At 44.0% G+C, this 21,010-nt stretch overlaps 1 protein-coding gene across 1 annotated transcript in view; it reads right to left on the reverse strand.

Moving 5' to 3' along the window:
* Positions 1-21,010, reverse strand: part of CORO7 (coronin 7) — a 317,064-nt gene that overhangs the window by 11,763 nt on the left and 284,291 nt on the right. Inside the window, exons 15-24 of the mRNA XM_073636587.1 lie at positions 20,426-20,522; positions 19,350-19,525; positions 17,241-17,346; positions 14,547-14,633; positions 11,797-11,939; positions 10,743-10,847; positions 9,646-9,731; positions 9,408-9,549; positions 7,212-7,301; positions 759-875 (exon numbers count right to left, since the gene is read on the reverse strand). Of these exons, the coding sequence (XP_073492688.1) occupies positions 759-875; positions 7,212-7,301; positions 9,408-9,549; positions 9,646-9,731; positions 10,743-10,847; positions 11,797-11,939; positions 14,547-14,633; positions 17,241-17,346; positions 19,350-19,525; positions 20,426-20,522 (1,149 nt within the window). The remainder of the gene's footprint in view (positions 1-758; positions 876-7,211; positions 7,302-9,407; positions 9,550-9,645; positions 9,732-10,742; positions 10,848-11,796; positions 11,940-14,546; positions 14,634-17,240; positions 17,347-19,349; positions 19,526-20,425; positions 20,523-21,010) is intronic.

Consider the following 21,010-nt stretch of genomic DNA (forward strand, 5'->3'; position numbering starts at 1 on the left):
TTTAACAGCATCTCCCAGCGATCACGTGACTCCAGGCTCTCAGCACCTCTTCTCCCCACCTCCCTGACTGATGTCAGCAGGAGAATCTTGGCCCCGCCCACTGGAGATATCACACGGGGAGAGCTGAGAGCCTGGAGTCATTTTATCGCTGGGAGATGCTGTTTTTTTTTTTATAAAGCACAGGCACTAGGATGCAGCTTTTTATCTGACAGAGGGGGTGATATAAAGATGAGATAGTGGCTTAACAACCACTTTAAGATTGATGAGGTATTTTCCATAAGCTTGCAACTGATAATTCGAAGTGGAGGTTTACCTGTATCACCTGACTATACTGTGGCAGCTATATTGTTCAGCTGTACCTGCTGACAGTGGGGATTATTTACTAATACTAGAGTGCATGATCTGGTGCAGCTCTGCACAGAAACTAATCAGCTTCCAGGTTTTACTGCCAAAGCTTAATGAGCTGAAGTTAGAAGTGGATTGACTACCATGTAGAGCTGCACCAGATTTTGCACTCTCCAGTTTTAGTAAAGCAACCCCACAGTCTCTTGTGTCTATGCACAGTCTATCTTTATGTGTGTGGTGTGTGTCCACTTCCCCGTCATTCCAATCTGCTGTGTCAGGGAGGCAGCTTAGCTTTCTGAATTTCCACTGGCAAGATCATAGGAGAAATGGATATATAAAGATAAGAGAAAGGTCTCAGTGGCGGCATAATACTAAAAAAAAGTTTGAGAGACACTGATCTAAGTGATACTCACCTTAACACGTGGAACGCGGAAAGCTACGGGTTCAAGTGAGCTAGCACAAAGACGCAAAGCACGCAGAACCTCCACTTCACGCACAGCGCAGTCTGTTTTCCGCAAATACTGTAAACCCTGGAAAACAAAAGATAATACAATATCAGAGCATTGACAGATGCATTTAACCTTCAACAGCTGTGTTTGCATTCCTATAGACTTATATGGGGAGAGAAGCAGTTATCATATGAAAAAAAGCCCATTGACACAGGTCCAAATAGTTAATCCAGAGCAAAAAAGACATTGCAACATTAAAGTGTATCTAAAGCCAAAACCATTTTTCTTTAAAGTTTTGAATAGGGTAGGGTGTCCTTATGACCACTTAAATTGTTAATAAAGGGATAATCTTCCAATTAGGACATTTGCTCTGGTGACAACTCTATGAAAGGGGATTTGCTGTACTTTGGAGATTTCTTCACTTCTGGGAAATGAAGGAAATCTACCCAATGGGGCATAGATGGTAAGAAAAAATTGGATTTTTATAACAGCTTACCTGTAAAATCCTTTTCTTTTGAGGTACATCACGGGAAACAGAGTCTCAGTAATTACTGATGGGTTATATAGGGTATCACTAGGTGATTGGACACTGGCACACCCTAGACAGGAAGTTCAACCCCCTATATAATCCCTCCCCTTACTGGGAGTACCTCAGTTTTGTAGCAAAGCAATATAAGTGTATTAGAAGAGAGGTGGGACCTCTGTGTCCCGTGATGTACGTCAAAAGAAAAGGATTTTACAGGTAAGCTGTTATAAAAATCCTATTTTCTTTCTCGTACATCACGGGACACAGAGTCTCAGTAATTACTGATGGGATGTCCCAGGGCAATGCTACCTGAGGGGGGGGAACCACACAAGTAGGGTGTAATCAGACCAGAGGACCTCGTACCGCTGCCTGCAGCACACTACGCCCAAAGGCGATATCCTCATGCCTTCTCACATCCACCTGATAAAATTTGGTGAATGTATGGACTGACAACCAGGTTGCGGCCTTGCAGATTTGAGCCATGGAGGCCTGGTGATGCACTGCCCAAGAAGCACTAATAGCCCTAGTGGAGTGCACCTTGATCTGAAAAGGTGGAACTTTCTGCTTCAAACCATAGGCTCGAACAATTACTTGTCGAATCCAGTTAGCAATGGTAGATTTCGACGCTGCCTGTCCTCTATTAGGACCTTCTGGCAATACAAACAAAACATCCATTTTGCGAACCTGAGCAGTCACTTCCAGATAGGCTTTGACTGCTCTCACTACATACTACATCCAAAGAATGTAGTGATCTCTCTTCTGTAGAACAGGGATCTGGAAAAAAAGAAGGCAGAACAATATCTTGGTTTAGATGAAAACCTGAATCCACCTTCGGTAGAAAGCTAGGATGAGGGCGTAACACCACTCTATCCTTGTGCATTATTAGATATAGCTCTTTACAAGAAAGGGCCGCTAATTCTGATACTCTTCTGGCAGAAGAAATGGCCACCAGAAAAATTAATTTTCTGGTCAACAGAACTAAGGGAATTTGATGTATCGGTTCAAAAGGCTGCTTCTGTAAAGCTGACAGAACTAAATTCAAGTCCCAGGGGTTTAGAGGCACCTTAACCAGAGGATTAAGGCTCGTTACCCCCTGTATAAAGCTTCGGACCAAAGAATGCGAAGCAAGTGGACGTTGAAACATAACTGATAAGGCTGAGACCTGGCCCTTGATGGTACTTAATACCAGCTTCATCTCTAAACCCATTTGTAGAAAGTCAAGGATTCTGCCTATGACATATTTTCTGGGATGCCAACCTTTGGATTCACACCAGGAGACATATGCTTTCCAGACTCTATGATAAATCATTCTGGAAGCTGGCTTCCTTGCATTAATCAAGGTAGAAATCACAGGGCCTGAAAGCCCACGACTCTTCAGAACGTGGGTTTCAATAGCCAAACCGTTAAATTTAGCGTTTGTAAGGCAGGATGGAACACTGGTCCTTGGGATAGCAGGTCTGGACGTAACGGTAGGGTCCAAGGGGAACCTACCGCCATCATCAATATTTCTGCATACCAAGCTCTTCTGGGCCACGCTGAGGCCACCAGAAGCACCGCCTTCTTTTCCTGCTTGATCCTGCAAAGAAGTCGTGGCAGCAGCAGAATAGGAGGAAATGCATAAATCAGAGAGAACGGATGCTAACGCATCTGTCCCACATGCAAGTGGATCCCTTGTTCTTGACACAAAGTTGTCGATCTTGTTGTTGAAACTGGATGCAAAGAGATCTACATCCGGAACTCCCCATCCTTGGCATATGGCCAAGAATATGTCAGGGTGAAGAGACCATTCCCCTGGGAATAACTGCCGGCGATTTAAGTAGTCCGCCTGCCAGTTCTCTACCCCCGGAATGAATATTGCCGATATGCACGGCACATGCTTTTCTGCCCAGATTAAGATCTGGTTTACTTCTTCTTGAGCTGCACAACTCCTAGTTCCTCCTTGGTGATTGATATAAGCCACTGCTGTGGCATTGTCGGACTGGATCCTGACAGGGCAACCCTGAGCGTCCAGGCTTTTAGGGCTAGAAATGCCGCACGGATCTCCAGAATATTGATGGGTAAGGTCCTCTCGGTCTTGGACCACCTCCCCTGGACAGTCAACTGTTCCAGAACTGCTCCCCAACCTGAAAGACTGGCATCTGTTGTTACCACTGTCCAGGTAACTGATAAAAAGGATTTTCCTTTTAGCAGATTCTCGGGAATCAACCACCAACTGAGACTCTGACGTACTGTAGGAGACAAGTGCATCGGAAAATCTAACGCCTGGATCTTTTTGTTCCAGGCCCACAGGATACTGTTTTGCAGCAGTCTCAAATGAAACTGAGCATAGGGAACTACTTCGAATGAAGCCACCATCTTCCCCAGCAGCCTCATACAAAGGGGAACAGAAGGACCCTTCTTTGCCCTGACTACCTGAATCAGTCTCTTTATGGCACTGATTTTTGCCTGGGGTAAATATACCCTCTTCTGGGCTGTATCTATGACCAGACCCAAATACTCTAGTCTTCTTACTGGATTTAAAGAAGACTTCGCTAAGTTGAAGACCCAACCTAGGTATTCCAGGTAGTTGATTGTGGTGACCAAATTTTTGGTCCAAGCGGGCTACCGACCGATCTATCAAGAGCAGGTCGTCTAGGTATGTTATTAGCATTATACCCTGGGATCTTAATCTGGCTAGAGGAGGAGCCAAGATCTTTGTATACACCCGAGGAGCAGTGGCTAGCCCGAAAGGCAGAGCTACAAACTGAAAGTGGTGTTTTTCTACTTCGAAATGCAGATATTTTTGATGAGCAGGCCAAATAGGTACATGCAGGTACGCATCCTTGATGTCTATTGACGGCAGAAGTTCTCCTCCTTGTAGGATGGAGACTACCGAACGGATTGAATCCATGCGAAAGGACCGTACTTTTAGGAATCGGTTTAGATCTTTGAGATCTAGAATGGGTCTGACATCCCCATTTGGCTTTGGTACCGTGAAAAGGTTTGAATAAAACCCCAATCCCTGCTCTTGCATAGTAACTTTTTGCGACAAAACTCACTCCAATGCTAGAAAGAGAGACTTCTTTTTCTCTGGGTCTTTAGGGACATTTGATCTGAGGAAGCGAGGAGAGGGGAATTCTCGGAACTCTAGTTTTGTAACCTAGCGTTACTGTGGAGACTACCCATCTGTCCTGAAAATCCTCCTGCCAGATCCTTGAGAACTTTAGCAGTTTTTCCCCCACTCGAGCGAGCGGGGGCGCCCATTCATAAGGAAGCTTTAGTGTTTTGTCTTGTAGACTTCCACCCCCAGGACTTCTTCTGTCCCTGGGGTTGACTCTGAGATTTAACTCTTGAGCCTGACGGAGGAGGCCATCGTGACTGCCTGGAGGCTGATGCCCCTGGCACTGGAGAAAGAGCCCGTTTAAAGGAGGGAAGTTTACTCCTTTTCTTAACTGGCAAAAGGGAGCTTTTCCTACTAGAGATCTTTTGGATATAATTGTCCAAATCCTCCCCGAACAGTCTTGCACCACGAAAGGGAAACCCAGCCAGGAGCTTCTTACACGGTGATTCGGCTGACCAATTTTTCAACCATAAGATTCTACGCATATGTACCAACCCAAGCGTAAGGCGAGAGGTCTGGAGGATAGAATCTCTAATTGCGTCAACACAAAGCCGCTGGTAGGCTGGCCAACCCCTGGGCTTGCTGTTCAGGTAAAACCTTGAGCACCTGTTTAACATGGTCTCTCAAGTATTGACAAACTCCAATTGCTGCCACTGCAGGTTGAGCCACTGAACCTGCCAAGGAGAAAACGTTTTTTTAACAGGAATTCCATTTTTTTAATCAGTTGGATCCCTAAGCATCTGCCCGTTGTCAACAGGACAAGTCAGACTTTTATTTACGGAGGATATGGCGGTATCAATCGCCGGTATACCCCACATCTTAATAAATTTTTCCTCCATAGGATAAAGTGTTGAAAAACTTTTTAGGAGGTGGGGTGATCCCACTCAGAATAAATAAGCTTTTCCAGTAAACCATGAACAGGAAAGGCATGTGCAGTTTGAGGAGGCTTCAGTGAACCCAAACAAGAGGAGGGTTCTTTAACTGACTCAGATACGGGCAACTTGAATGTGGAGCGGACCAATCCAGCAAGAATTTGCACCAACACCTTCTCATCCTGAGAAGCTGAAGAGGGCCCTTCTTCACTTGATTCCTCAGAAGAGGAGTCATCAGTCTCATCCTGGTCTTCTGAGGGAGATTCCTCTCCTTTTTCCCATAGTTACTCTGTTTGAGGGTCCTGGGTGGCAGAGGGGGACCTAGTGCATTTTCTTCCACTGAGTGAAGATGCGATTAAGGCCACAAACCTTTCCTCTAAACCATTCATGGTTGAGGAAAAAACCTCCTGCGTAATGTATACAGGGGCTGAAGTGCCAGAAGCAGTTGCAGCCCCTGACCCCGACAGTTCACCCTGGCCAGCTTCCCTAGGTCCTTCGGGGGGGAAGGTGCTGCAGAGGGGGGGTCCTCAGAGCCTGAGGGAGATCCCTTAGAGCCCCTATTTTTCGGGGTATTTGTACCTCTTCTGCCCATAGTGCCAAGCACCAAAGGTAGAGGTACCACAAAAATGCACTGACTCCTGAGCAATGTAGTTCAGCAACTGCCGCTGCTACTAAGACCCAGTGCTTAAGTAAATGCTGCCTGGGAAATGCCTGTCTCCCACCTCACATGTGCCCGTCAGCTCTGTGTCCCTCCATAAGCCGTGTGCACCTGAAAAAGAGTGCATGATATAGCTTGTGTAGCCAGCGATGTGGGCGTCTAACCACGCCGACGTTGCATTAACGCTCCGCCCCCCCTCCTCCAACCACCCCTTCTGCCCCCCTCCTCGCTCTTTTCAAAAAACGAGTGTTTTCCCGCACGAGCCGAGGCTCTGATCTTGCATGGAGGGGAGGCTGGGGCGGAGGAGAGAGAAGGGCCGGTGGATGGGAAGCCGCCGTAATGGCGGCGGCAGCGGGTGGTGCGGTATACTACCGCTCCCTGCTAAGGCTCACCCCGACCCTCTAAGCCGTGGGGAGAGAATCCCTGAAGGAAAGAACCCCCATCCTACCCGGAGTACGGCTGGAGGAACGTACAGCGTGGACACTGAGACAGATAGATCAGGCATGAAAGGTATGTGCTCTTGACAGCCCCCGGTGGCGACTTTAGGCATAGCATACATTTACTTAAAGGCGAAACCTACTAGAATTAAAAAATTCTTGAGGAGTCTCCCTTACCTTATCCAGCTGCAGGGTTCTGTGTAACAGAGACAATCTTAACCTCTCACGGTGGGCTCCGTTTAGAGAAAACCTTCAGAGACTGGGGCCCCCTTGAATAGGGGGATCCGCAGTTCTGGGCCTGTAAAGCACCCCGCCAGGAATATGGCTGAAAAAAAACAAATACTGGATCCTGGGGTCCAGCTCTCTAAATAGAAAAGCGTTACAGGTAAAAACCTTGTTTCTTGGGACACGAGGCCTGGGTACCATCCAATTCAGCCTGGAAAAGACACCTTGAATGGATACGGTTGCAGGGCTTGCCCCTAGTAAGGATATTCCAGCGGAGCTCAGCACAACTTTACTTGTGACCAACACCTAAGACACTGGCGAAAAAACTGAGGTACTCCCAATAAAGGGAGGGATTATATAGGGGGTTGAACTTCCTGTCTAGGGTGTGCCAGTGTCCAATCACCTAGTGATAACCCTATATAACCCATCAGTAATTACTGAGACTCTGTGTCCCGTGATGTACGAGAAAGAAAAATAACCTAAAGCTTTTTCAACCCTCACCTGCTCTATACAAAACTAGTTATACTTTAAAGTTTCGGGTGTTTCTGACATGTAATTGTACATAATGAAGCTTATAATGAAAACATTGGTGGTCTCACCTTGTGTGGGTCACTGATCACAATATTGTTACATTCCAGGAAGTAGGGGCTTTCTGCCACCACCTCATACATGAACGATCTGGTGTCACCCTAGAGAAAAAAAAAAAAAGACAGTACAGTCAGTCAGGGGCTTTGTAGACTCTGGCATCCAGGGCACGTGGCCTGGGCTTTCTATTGGGTGTCCTTTGTTGTAAATGTGCTGTCATTCCAAGCATGGTAAGTACACTTTAATCTTTGCTAAACTTTGGTTGATTTTTTTTTTTTATTTTATTTAGGGCCAGTTCACATAAGAGATTGCACAGGAATGCGATTGTCATCCTGTGTGATTCCTGTGCAACTTGAGTGCAGTGCGTTTTCAGCCCATTCATTTGAGATCTCACTGCACCACACCATAAGCAGTACATGCACTACTTTAAAAAATGCAGAGCAACCATATTGCATGGTACTTCTATACCATGCAATCCAGTGCAGGCAAACCATTTGGGGTGTCATTGCATTGACACCTGCTGCAGATCACAAGGGCAATGCGCTTTGAACACAGTGTGGGAAATGTATACGGAATGCGGGTTTCCTGCACTGCATTCTGGTGTGGATGGGCCCTAGATATTTACTACATCCATTCTTACACCTCAACATTAACTACATTTAGTCTCACAGTTCTTTAGAATTATGTTGTGTAGATCCAGAAGGGGTGTATTTATAAAAAACAATTTGCAGAGCTATTCATCCTGTGAAACTGTATGCACAAATGGGGGAGGGAATTCAAATGTTATTAAGTTATTTTCTCTCCTGGTTAAATGTTTCAGAATAGAGTGAATCAAGAAAATACTGCATTGTGGCCACTAGATGGAGCTGATGAGCATAGAAAATAAATATATAGGTGTGTGAAAAATTCCCATAGTTGCTTGCCAATTGAAACTGCATGTACATTTGTTCTGTGTGAATGGGGCAAAATCGAATGTTCTCAGGCTATATTAACTGCAGTTTAAGAGTTGTTCACTGGAAAAAAAAATGGAATGGGGAAAATACCGCATTATGGCCACTAGATAGCACCATCATAGAAAATAAGTATGCTCATCTGCTCCATCTAGTGGTCATAATGCAGTATTCTCCTCATTCACACTTTTTTTTCTCCATAAATAAGTTACGACCCCTTTCACACGGAGGTGGTTTTCAGGCCTTTTATCATTAGAAATAGCACCTGTAAAGCGCCTGAAAATCGCCTCCCATTCATTCAGTCAGTGCGCTTGTGGGACGTTAGGAAAAGTCCTGCAAGCAGCATCTTTGGGGCGATTTGGGAGCGCTGTATTTATCGCTCCCAAAACGCCCTGCCCATTGAAATTAATAGGCAGCTCTTTCAAAGCGCCTGAAAAGCATTTCGGAAGCGCTGCAGCACGGGCGCTTTTAACCCCTTCTTTGGGGTTAAAAGTGCCCCGCTAGCGGCCGAAAAACGCCGCTTAAAGAATGCTAAATAGCTGCTAAAACGAGCAGCGCTTTAGCGCTAATGCGGCCCAGTGTGAAAGGGGGCTAACAGATGCATGCATGGTTTGTAAATTCTGACAATAGCCCACAGTGGGAGCGCTGGATGGAGAAATCAGTTTTATTTCTTCTGCTCAGCCACATAAATGTATGGCAATGTAAAACCTATAAGTGAGTACAGATGGATCGAAATTGGGCCAGTTCAGCGGGAATGATTTCTGTTGAACGATCACGCTGGAAAATTTTAATTGATCAGGTTAATTAAAAAATAAATAAAATCTAACCATGTATGCCAAGCTTAAGAAAAGAAGGCGATTTTGTAAGCAGCGATCGCTTGCTTTAGTAGCTCCTTATGCTATCCAATGCAGCTGCTGACCATCATGGGACACAAGGGATTTGTAGCTGTCTAGATGAGACCTGTAGTCAACCAGCAACTCTGTAGCCAGCTACAAATTACTAGAGAAAATACTCAGAGAAATTTGTATTTGCTACAGATCTCTGCTACAAAGTAACTGGTTTGATATGACCCTAAGAAAACACACATGGGATGTGTCTCTTTAGACATAAGCTACAACATTATTATTATACAGGAATGTCAGGCACACAAAATACGTATGATTATTTGCTCATGTATTCCATTTTGTACTGTCCAAATTATGTACCACTTAGCACTTTCTGTTGTACCTCCACCCATACATGTGACCCCAGTATGCTTACCTTCCCAGTGAGTATCAGCAGGCCGATGTCTGGGTCATAGTGCGGGATAAGAGTGGAAGGTGACACATCCAGACTGATGGTGGTTATAGGACCCTGTGACAGGTTTTCTGTACAATGCAAAGTCAGCTGGCGTTCACTTTGGCTGCAAAATATAAAGTAATCAGAGAGAGTCATAAGATGCCTCACTGCTCACTCCACTATATACTGAAAAAATATCACATTTACAAAAATCTCTTACCTGTCAAACCCTGACACGAGGAGATATTTACCATCGCACACCCAGAGGATTCGTGCTCCTCGGGCACCTTCTGGCCCAGCACCCTCCTGTTGAAAGAATCAGAGCTCCATCACATACAAAGCTCCTCTCCACTATATAAGTCAATGGGGTCATATAGAGCAAGGGGTCTCCTAACTTTTTAAGCAAGGGGCCAATTTATTCTCCTTCAGGTTTTAGAAGGGTCAGACTGTGGCCATTGGGAGTAAACAATGCCTCAGGCTTGGTGGTCAGTGGGAGTAAAAAAAATTAGTAGTCAGTAGTAGGTGAAATAGTGCCCAATAATTGTTATTAGGCTGGCCATACACGGTTCGAATCTCGGCTGGATCAGCAGAAACTGGTCGAGATTCGAACCGTTAATGGGCAGGCTGAATGTACCAAGCTGATCGATCGATCAACTTGGGTACAACCAGCCTGCCTGACTCACTTACGATCATCACGGTCTTCTCCCGGCGGGGACAGCTCCCCCCCGGCCGGGAGCAGACAATTGCTCGGCAGGAGGGATTCTCCTATCAGCACTGTCTGTGTTGATGGGGGAATCAAGAAAATTTTCTGCCACCCGTGGTTGCAGGAAAGAAATTTGCACCGTGTATGGCCGGCCTTAATAAGAGGAATATGGCCATCATTGGTATAATCCGGTGAAAGGGTGCACTATCTTTGGAATCAGTAGGAAGAATAATGTTCCATCATTTATAATAATGGGAGGAATAGTGACCAAACTGTTGGAGTCAGTGGAAGGAAAAGTGTCCCTTTGTTAGAGTCAGTGGAATGATGCCTTATCCTTGGTGTCAGTGAGAAGAATTAGGCCCCACTGTTGGTGTCAGTGGAAGGAATAATGCCTCATCCTTTGTGTCAGTGAGAGGAATAGTACCCCAAGGGCTGGATAAAGACAGGCAAAGGGCCACATCCAGCCCACAAGCCGCAGCTTAGAGACCACTGATATAGAGGAGGGAAGCATTGTGTTAACCTGAGTAATAAGACTCCAAACAAGTTCCAATTGCTATTCTGCTAATGTAGACAAGAAAACATACTTAGTAATTAATCACATCAGTTGGAGTTACCTGCTTTGGACGGTTGGAAACCCGAGGCTCGTATATACGAATACGCTGATCTTTGCAGCAGGTAGCTAAATATTTGCCATCTGGACTCCAGGCAAGGGAGTAGATCTGTGAGAAAAAGAAATGCTCATCACCTCACTTATTCCTTCTAGGCTGGTCATAGATGGCCAGATATCCCTAAAAGCAAAGCTTGTGCAAAAAACTGACCATCATCACAGATGTGGATGATCAGTCATGATCTTCACATACTTGCTGTACTTTGATCCATTCCATCACAGGATTGGGTCACAGTATAGAAAGTAATGGCTGCACTTCGAGAATTTCCAAATGCCGTTTATTAAAAACCACCAAAGTCACACCATAGGACAACCACAGACAATCATGGTAGACCCGTTTCACCCAATAAGGTTGTGCTTAATCATTACAGTAATGATTAAGCACAACCTTATTGTGTGAAACGCGTCTACCAAGATTGTCTGTGGTTGTCCTATGGTGTGACTTTGGTGGTTTTTAATAAATGGCATTTGGAACTTCTCGATGTGCAGTCATTACTTCTTATTCTTATACTACTCACGGAGGCGGGCCAGGGCTAGCACTCATTAGAAGATTTCATCAGGCTCATCTGTTTCACCTGGAGCAGCGAGTTCTTTTCATATTGTTACAGGATTGGGTCTACTAAGAGACTTTCCAGCAGGATGGACAATCTTGCCATCTGGGGGGGGGGGGAGAGGAGGGGGCGGGATTTATCATTAGGCACAGTAGGCTTTTTCTCATAGGTGGAAGAAAAAAAGGACCGATTTTTCTCTGTATAACTATAGTACAACATTTTTTTCCCCACCATTAGTACAAACATAGTACAGTCACCTCATATAAGCTTATCACATACAAAATACTGCAAAAATCCTAACCACGCATGCCCTAGCTCAGCTAATTTGTGCGATAAAATCTTAATTGAAAGGAAAAAAAAATATGATTGATAAATAAGCAAGCAAAATATGGTTCTGAAAATCCCACACGTGTTAGTCCTTTGTGAGTGGATCTTGTCTGATAAACTCACCTGATCTTCATGGCCTTGTAAAGTCAGCACATTTTTCCCGGCCTGCAGGTTCCACACTCTCACTGTCATGTCATAAGAAGAGGAGACGAGGATATCGGAGGCACAGGGGTGGAATCGCACTGTGTAGATCCGCTCATTGTGACCTGGGGGAGAAGGAGGTAAAGTCATTTATATTTCACGCCTGATGATATTGCAGTACTATGGCTTATGGAGGTTAAACATACATTTACCAGATCAACATTCCACTGATTTGCAGCCAGTGTTTGCAGACCTGGTGATAACTATTGATGTATATTTTCTCCATTGAAAGCAAGTCTCTTTGCTGTAAACCTGGTGTACGCTTTGCCCAAGAACACCCATCTGTTAGAATTGATATTTATGGCTAAATTGCATTTTCACAGTCTAAGCACCTCTGCGTTGGGTGTTCTTGGGCAAAGCGTACACCAGGTTTACCCCAAAGAGACTTGCTTTCAATGGAGAAAATATACATCAATAGTTATCACAAGGTCTGCAAACACTGGCTGCACCCAACATGATAGAAATACACTACAGGGTCAAAAGTTTGTGGATACCCCGACCATTACCCCTATATGAGCTTGTTGGACATCCCATTCCTAAACCATGGGTTTTAATTAGGAGTTGGCTATTACAGTCTCCACTCTGGGAAGGCTTTTCACAAGATTTTGGAGTGTGTCTGTGGGCATTTGTGCCCCTTCAACCAAAAGTGTATTTGTGAGGTCAGGCTCAATAAAAAGCATTCAATAGGGTTGAGAACAGGGCTCTGTGCAGGTCACTGTCTGCACAGCAAATTCATCAAACCATGTCCTTATGGAACTGGCATTGTACACAGGGACATAGTCATGCTGGAAGAAAAAAGAACCTTCCCTAATGTGTTGTCACAAGGTTGGAAGCGCAACATTTCCTAAAATGCTATGGTATGATTAACAATGGCCTTCACTGGGAAGACCTAAATGCAATCATTCGGGGGAGTGTGTCCATATATTTCTGGCTATATAGTATATTTCAGGTACAATCAAGGTTTAAATAGCCATCGGCAATGTGTCTCAATAAAGTGGTTGTATACCTCATTAGTACATTTTTACGTACAGATAAGTCTATAATAAGGTTTACCTGTAGGTAAAATAAATATCTCCTAAACCTGTATGGTTTAGTTACCTTGCATGCAGCCGCTGACGTCAGCGGCGCATGCGCAGTGAAGGTCCGACGTATCGTGCCGGAGCTTGCCAGAACTGAGGGCTCCCGCGCGCATGCGCGGGAGTGAGGTAATCGTGGCTCCAGCCACTCACATCGCCGGAGCCGCGAACCTAGAAGAAGCGCAGCTTCCTCAGCAGTGACCGGGATGCGATGCCGACACGTCAATCTAAGGTAAGTATTTCAAAATGAGCTAGTATGCACCGCATTATGCCTTTGCCTTACAGGGTTGTTTTTTTTTTATTTTTTTGCGGATATATAACCGCTTTAAGGGCTCCTTCACACTAACTTTGCTTTCTGAAGATCTGCATTTGGATTGCTCTTCAGAGAGATTCTGACAGGCAGTGAGGAGGCTTTGTATCGCCTCCTCATTGCCTGCTTTAGTTCTTTAAACCCCATGATTGTGGAGCGCTTGCAGAGCAGCTCTATTCACTTGAATGAGTCGCATTCGGTGGCTGCTATGCCTGGCACTAAAGACAACTGCCTCTACAGCTTAAGGTGACCAAGCCCCCGGCGGGCGGGGCAAACATCAGTGGGCGTGGCTGGAGAGGCTCTGGCTGAGGCCACACATCTTGTTAGCACTGGGTTTGTTTGAGCGGCGTCTCATGCAAAACAGTTTTAACACTTCTGGATGAGAGAATCTGAGGTCTGCTACCGTCTTCTGAGCACCAGCAGGGAGATATTCAAGCCTCAGCTTTGAGCAGCGCTTCAGGTTTATTCATGATTGCAGCTAAAGGGGGTTGCGGTTGGGGGGGTAAAAGTGTGGCTTAACCGTGGAGTATTACAGACGTTCAACCGCTAGTGAGAATGAGTCCTAAGAGGACTTTTTTTGGTAGATATACCAGCTGACAGTTTCTTGGATCTCTCATGAACTCTCCTGGTGAGGTCTATGAGTTGGGTCTGCACACCAACTCTGGCCATTTTGAGGAACACCCACTCCCCTTGTTGAATATTTTAATCTATGTTATAATATGGACAAAATAATAAGAGGATAAGAGAACTAAATCATGGCGATCTTGCAGATGGATCCAGGGTTGAGGCCACCAGACCTTAAATATAACTAAATTATCCCTGTTCGGTGGAATGGCCCTTTAACATTTGCATTCGCCATCAAAGCTGCATTGGACTCCATCAGCTTTCAATCCTCAGGGTCACCAAGTTATTCTGAAAAAATCCCACAGGAGGGCAGCATTGGTCACATAAATCTGCTGTGACCAAATTAGGGTTAAATTGCATTTCTCCTGAAAAGAATTTAGCTTTTGTATCCAAAGCAAAACTACTAGTTATATTTACTTTAGAAGGTGTGTAAATACCTGTGTGGGGTCAATCATTCCACAGGGTAACCAGGCTGCTCAATGCTGGTCCTGGGGCATTCCACAGCCACTGTACGTCTTCCAGCTTGTATTTTATGATCCTTTGTGCTCCTATATCTCATTCTATGTATGACTCCTCGCTGTTCTGGGTATGCTCAGTGTATGACTGGGACTAGCTGAATTGTGTGTGTACTTTTTATCATTGTCATGTAATGTGTTTCTTACCAATAAGAACTGAGTGAGGGTCACTGAAGGTCTCCTTAAGCCCAACCTGTGGAATTATCCAAACTTTAATCCTTCCGTCCTCTCCACCTGAAATTTGATTTAAAAATGATTATGTAAACCAATTCATGCATACCATGTAGGAGAATGAACAAGGCGCATTATCACTTCAAAGCCAAGCTATTATTTAATTTAAAGTGCATCTAAGCCCAAGAACAAAAATGTAATATATTGAGGCTTACCAATCTTTAGAGGAGGCGGTTGCATGTGTTTTCTTCATTTTACTTATTTTTTCCTTCCTTTTCCTTTTCATCTGGTGATCTTAATGCCGTGTAGACGCGGTCGGAATTTGCGAGAACAAATGTTCGATGTGAGATTGTTGTCGGAAAATCCGACCATGTGTAGGCTCCATGGGACATTTGCTGTCGGAATTTCCGACAACAAATGTTTGAGAGCTGGTTCTCAAATTTTCCGACAACAAGTTGTGTACACAATTCCGACGCACAAAATTCCACGCATGCTCGGAATCAAGCAGAAGAGCCACACTGGCTATTGAACTTCATTTTTCTCGGCTCATTGTACGCCTTGTATGTCACCGCGTTCTTGACGTTCGGAATTTCCGACATTTGTGTGACCATGTGTATGCAAGACAAGTTTGAGCCAACATGCGTCGGAAAAAAATCCATGGTTTTGTTGTCGGAATGTCCGATCGTCTGTACGCAGCATACCAGTAACATATTTCCTGTCCTAGGGTGACAATGCTCACAAACTGTACTGTATCTAAGCAGCAGCAATGTTGTCACCCTAGGGCAGAAAATGGGTTAGGAATACAGAACAACTCCCCCTCCTCCATAACACTGAAAATAAGTATTTTATAATTCACAGAGCTAAAAACAATGTTAACTGATAACAGTCAGTAGAGGTACGGCACAGAAAGTTAATAGACACTCCACCAGACAGCACCGCTAGGCATGTGACCTTAAAGTGGTTGTAAAGTCACTCTGCCTAATTACTAGAATCCCCTCTGTTATATGAAGCTATGTTGCACAGTGTCTTTGTTTCCATAAAATGATGCAGCTCAATACCTTATTTCAGAGCACCACTGTGCGGTCATGTGACGTCCCGCTGCTCTCCTTCTTTGATCTGAGGACTACAGTGGGAGGAGCTGAGATTCCCCTCTGATGTCAGCAAGGAGGTGAGGAAAAGAGCGGCAGGATGTCACATGACCGCACAGCGGCGCTCTGCAATAAGGTATTAAGCTGCATAATTTTTATAAAAACAAAGACACTGTGCAACATAGCTTCATATAACAGAGGGGATTCTAATAATTAGGCAGAGTTATTTTACACAGAATAGCAGCAGGAGGGGAGGGGCAGGGAGCAGATCAGCACTGACTCAATTGCTGACAGGCAGGGAGGGAGGGGGAGAGGGAGAGACTGCGGAATGACAGAGGCACTTAAACTGACCAAGGTATCATGAATCAGCAGCCATGATTACCGTTATCTGCACACACAGGGGGACACAGGAAGAGGCAGGATCGACCAGGTATTTTGCAGCATAGAGGGGGACAAATTACTCTGCACAAGCACTATGCTGTATATTGTGCTTTAAAGGAACAGGATCTTTTTTTTTTTTTTTTTTTTTTTTTTTTTACGGTTACATCTGCTTTAACTGTAGCAGCAGCAGCACAGCTTGGTCAATAGCTAGCATACCCTTGAGTTTGTTGAGTGGACAGTGAATAAATAGCACCACATAATGAGGTCATCTTTCTGAAGTATATCAGAGCCTGATAGTGCTGTCCTACACATTACTAGTCCTAACCCTGCTGTATAGGGAATTACAAGAGGCTGACATCAAGACAGATTCTTATTCTATTTCCAGTTAAAAATACATTAAAATGTATTTTTAATATACAATCACCCTAATGCCTGATACACATGAGATAAGAAAATCAGACAAATAATCGTTTGGGGGTTTTCTGCATTCTAGTCTAATATCAAACATGAGAGTGCTACAAAGCGTACAAAAATGTTCTTCCTGTGTGCCTAGCTATGTACCAGAATGTAATTGGAAGTGATGTAATGTACGTGTGACCCCTTTGCTCGCCACGCCTTCGGCTATACCCGTTCAGAGTGTGGCGGAGTATTTGTGCACTGGTCTCTGCAACGTAGATTAGTTCTCTGCGCATATCTTTGTTCGTATTCAATGGTCATCCTCCAAATAGAGTAATTTACAGGTTGTTCTCTTGTTTCCGATCATGCTCAGTCTTGGTCAATCGTTTTTTTATGGACGAATACTATACCAATTAAATAAAAATCGTTTATTCTGTTATCGTACGAGAAAAAATGTTTGTGCTTGTTCCTTCGGATATTATCTCATGAACTGTAGGTGATTGGCTCTCAAATGCTGTGTACTAAGGATTCGATCATCGAACGATCGCTCTGAATGTGTTTTTTTGCGTCTGATTTTCTCACCCTGTGTACCAGACATAAGCCTCACTATAACTAGATTGTAAGCTCTAATGAGCAGGGCCCTGTGATATTGAATTGTATTGTAACTGTACTGTCTGCCCTCATGTTGTAAGGCGCTGTGCAAACTGTTGGCACTATATAAATCCTGTATAATAATAATCATCTGTCCTTTGTTGTTTCTTGTCCCAGTCTGCAACATGAGAGGGTGACATGGCTTTTATCATACCTGTGACTAGTCGCTGAGGATTGAAAGGGTCCCATGTAAGGTCTGTGACAGGCACTGTGTTCTCAATAGTCGGCAGGGAGTCTGGTAAACGTCCTGGCTGTGACAGCTGTGGGTAAAACATGTACACAATCAACCGTATGAGTTGTAATGAGGTTTCTTTAGATAAAAAGTACAACAGAATCAAGTCAAATAATCAGGAGTCAGCTTCCAATGTTCAAAAAAGCAGCTTCCCTGAAAATTGAATCCCCTTCTAAACCTGACCACATTGCCTCTTTCAGAATGGTAAATGTAAAAAAAAAATCTTGTAATGTCTTTTTTCAGAAAATGACAAGCTTCCACATTGGCCAATTACCCTACCAATGCCTAGGCATTGGTCATCTGATCTTCAGAAGTTTAGGGGATTTCTGTTCAGACAAAGTCAGTCGATCAGCAGCCCTGATCGTAGCAGCTCATGTCACATGAGCAGGGCATAGATACTAAAACAAGCCATAGATTGTACAATTGCTTGATTCCCCCATCAATGCAGTAAATGTTGATGGGAACCTTACAGATTTTCTGTAAAGGTGAACCTACACTTTAAGTAAGTTAATGAGTTAAATCATTTTATACGACAATACTGCATTTCTACGGATATTGGGAAAATTGTGCATCCTATGTGGAACTTCCTTCCACAATCGGTGGTGTCAGTGGGAAGTGTCCATAGTTTTAAAAAAATTCAATGGGCATCTCGGTGAACGCAATATACAAATACACATCCTCATCCACACAGGTTGAACTTGGTGGACTGGTGTCTTTATTCAACCTTACCAACTATGTAACATTTGTTGGCAATGCCCCAAAGTATACTCCGACTCTGGATCAGAATCTTTAATCTTATCCATTCGGCAAGGGAGGTCCATATTCGTAGATCTCCTGAACGAGCTTTATTCTAGAAACTACCACCTGAGGTCCCAAAGAACTTCAAACAGTTGATTCTGCATATGACTTTAGCGGGCAGGATAACTATTGGATCAGAATCTTTAATCTTATCCATTCGGCAAGGGAGGTCCATATTCGTAGATCTCCTGAACGAGCTTTATTCTAGAAACTACCACCTGAGGTCCCAAAGAACTTCAAACAGTTGATTCTGCATATGACTTTAGCGGGCAGGATAACTATTGGAAACATTGGGAGCAGACTGTGATACTGCTTGATTACGTCAAACGCAAGCTTAAGTGGATTATGGTTAACAATAAACTTACCTGCACCTTCCAAATCAATCGAAATTCAATAAGATGTGGTATCCATGGATCAAGAATCTGTCAATGGACTAGTCCTAGGGGGCCCTCTTTACTTTCCAGGCTGACATTGCCAACGCTTTCCGTTATGTTAAGCTCTCAGACATTCCGAATAGGCCTACAAGGCCCCCCCCCCTTTTTCCCCCCCTTTGAAACAGATGCTAACTGTGTCTATTCTGACCCACATAAGGAAGCAAAACTTTCACTATTTTAACTAATGTTAATGGCTATTATTGATAGTTGAGCTTATAAATCCACCAAAACTTTTACTATAAGGGGAATATATATGTCTGGTGAAAATTGATCAAAAATTTTTTTGTAGTTAAACTGGTGTATATTTTACATGAATATTTTTGACACTTGTTCCCAACTACACTTGATGTGGAGAATACATGTGCGTTTATTTTTATTTATTTTTTTTGGATATGAGATATTTAGATTGTACTTGAATTTCTGATCTTTGACTAATTAAAAATTTAATTAAAAAAAAAAGATTGAAATCTAAAATACATTAAATGCACATATATTCTTTTTGGAAGATCCATGTTGAAAGGAACGGTCTGGTGACAGGTCTCTCTATTTTCTATCATTCTGAGACAGGGAAATAATCTGGCACAGTCCAGAATCTGCAGCAAGAGACCTGAGCGTTAGTATGTGATAGACACAATAGGGATGTTGCTGTAGGGCTACAGCCAAACAGATCACTACAAGGTATACCCAAAGGCATACCATAATGTGACCTATTTTGTAAGTGACATTATGTATTTATTTACAACATATGATCAGTTCAATAGTAAATGCCCGCTTTTAGGCCAAGCAGTTTGAGCCTTACCTCCAGCACTGCTACCTGGCCCCCTGGTCCAGACAAAGGCACAGCCACTCGCTGGTGGTTCGCACAGAAACCGTCACTCTCTCCTGGTGTGCTCTGGCTCACTCCTTTCAGGTTGGTGACGTGATTATCACGATGGAGGACAATGCCCTGAGTATGACGGAACCGTGAACTTGGACCTGAATCCAGTGAAAGCAATACAAATTAGTTGACTCTCAATACTGACGCATATGAAAAAACAAAAACATTTGCTTTAAAGCAGACCTTTGTTTTGCTCGCACAGGGAAAACCGACAGGTTTGCTTCAATGTCTACCTCCCTCCTCACTTACTTTTCCTATGTTTCCCTGTAATTGTGTGCAGCAAATAAAGCAAGTACCCCCTGCTTTAGGGTGTAACTCATTCCCCTTCCTCTCACATGACAGTGCTGGTGCTTGGTTATTTGCCTAGAACTATAACATGGGGATAGGGAGGGTCATCAGCCCTGTGTAAGCTCTGATAAGACTGAACTGGAGCTTACACAGTGCTTCTTCTCCTTGCTTTTAGTGGCTGAATGCAGCAGCGAGGGAGCAAAGAAAATGTGACTGTATTGCTGAGGAAGGGGCATTAAAGTGAACCTGTCCCCAGCCCTCTCCTCTCTTCCCAATTCTTTAGATTGCCATTGATAAGGATGGCAAGAGCCATTGAGAAGGTGTCCCATTTCTATTGCCTGTACTGGCAAAGCCCATCCCCATCAGACCCCAACTGACTGCAAATACATCCTTCCCTAACCAGCTGCACTTTCCCCCTGGTTTACTGCAGGAAAATAAAGGTTCTGTTGGCCCCCTAAACATCTACCAGGTCACAGGAGCCTACCTAGGTTGCCTTGTGGATGAATGGATGCTCCAGTTCTACTGTCTATGCAGGGCAAAGCGCAGGTTTATTTTACTTTCTCTGTGTTAAACTTCATGAACTTAGTCTCATCTGCAATGCCAGCTAAGAAGATACAGAAAGCCCATAGAATAGAAAGACATGCTAGCTTTGGAACCAAGGTCATCATTTTAGCTCACACAAGTGCACCCACAGAATGATCACCACTTACCCAGAATGCTTTGCAGAGAACGTTGACTGGCGCTGGAAACAATCCCACTGGAGGGAGAGGTGACGGAGCTGGAGGGAGAGGAGACAGCACTCCCTTCCTGAAGAATATAAAAAGACAGGAAAATATATAAGCTAACAAGGACAGTAAAAAAGGGAAGGGGCAAATCCCTAGTGCATTACACGAGTAAAAAGATATTTATTAAAATGAAAGGAAGCCAATAAAATGCATACTCACAAGAGTACCAAGGTGTAAAGCATGTAAATGAAAGGAAAACATGAGGTAGAAAGTACAAGTGCTTCTAAAACCTCACATGGAGCACGCTGACGCGTTTTGGGGGTGCACCCCCTTCTTTAGAGCTGTGCTGACCAGCACCACTAAATACCTAGTGTTTAAATACAGTAATTCATACCAAAATCTGCCCCCAACCAAACAGGAAGGGTGGAGCAATCAGAAAAAAATAAATATAAAAATGGAGCAATAACATCACCCCTATGTACATTTATATGTATTCATGAACAAACAAGTGGCAATCGGTAGGGAGGTGTTACCTTTTCACATGCCTAGCAGGCTGAACACCTTGGTACT

This window comes from Aquarana catesbeiana, linkage group LG06 (genome assembly GCF_042186555.1).
Source record: "Aquarana catesbeiana isolate 2022-GZ linkage group LG06, ASM4218655v1, whole genome shotgun sequence".
In the NCBI taxonomy this organism is placed as follows: Eukaryota; Metazoa; Chordata; class Amphibia; order Anura; family Ranidae; genus Aquarana; species Aquarana catesbeiana.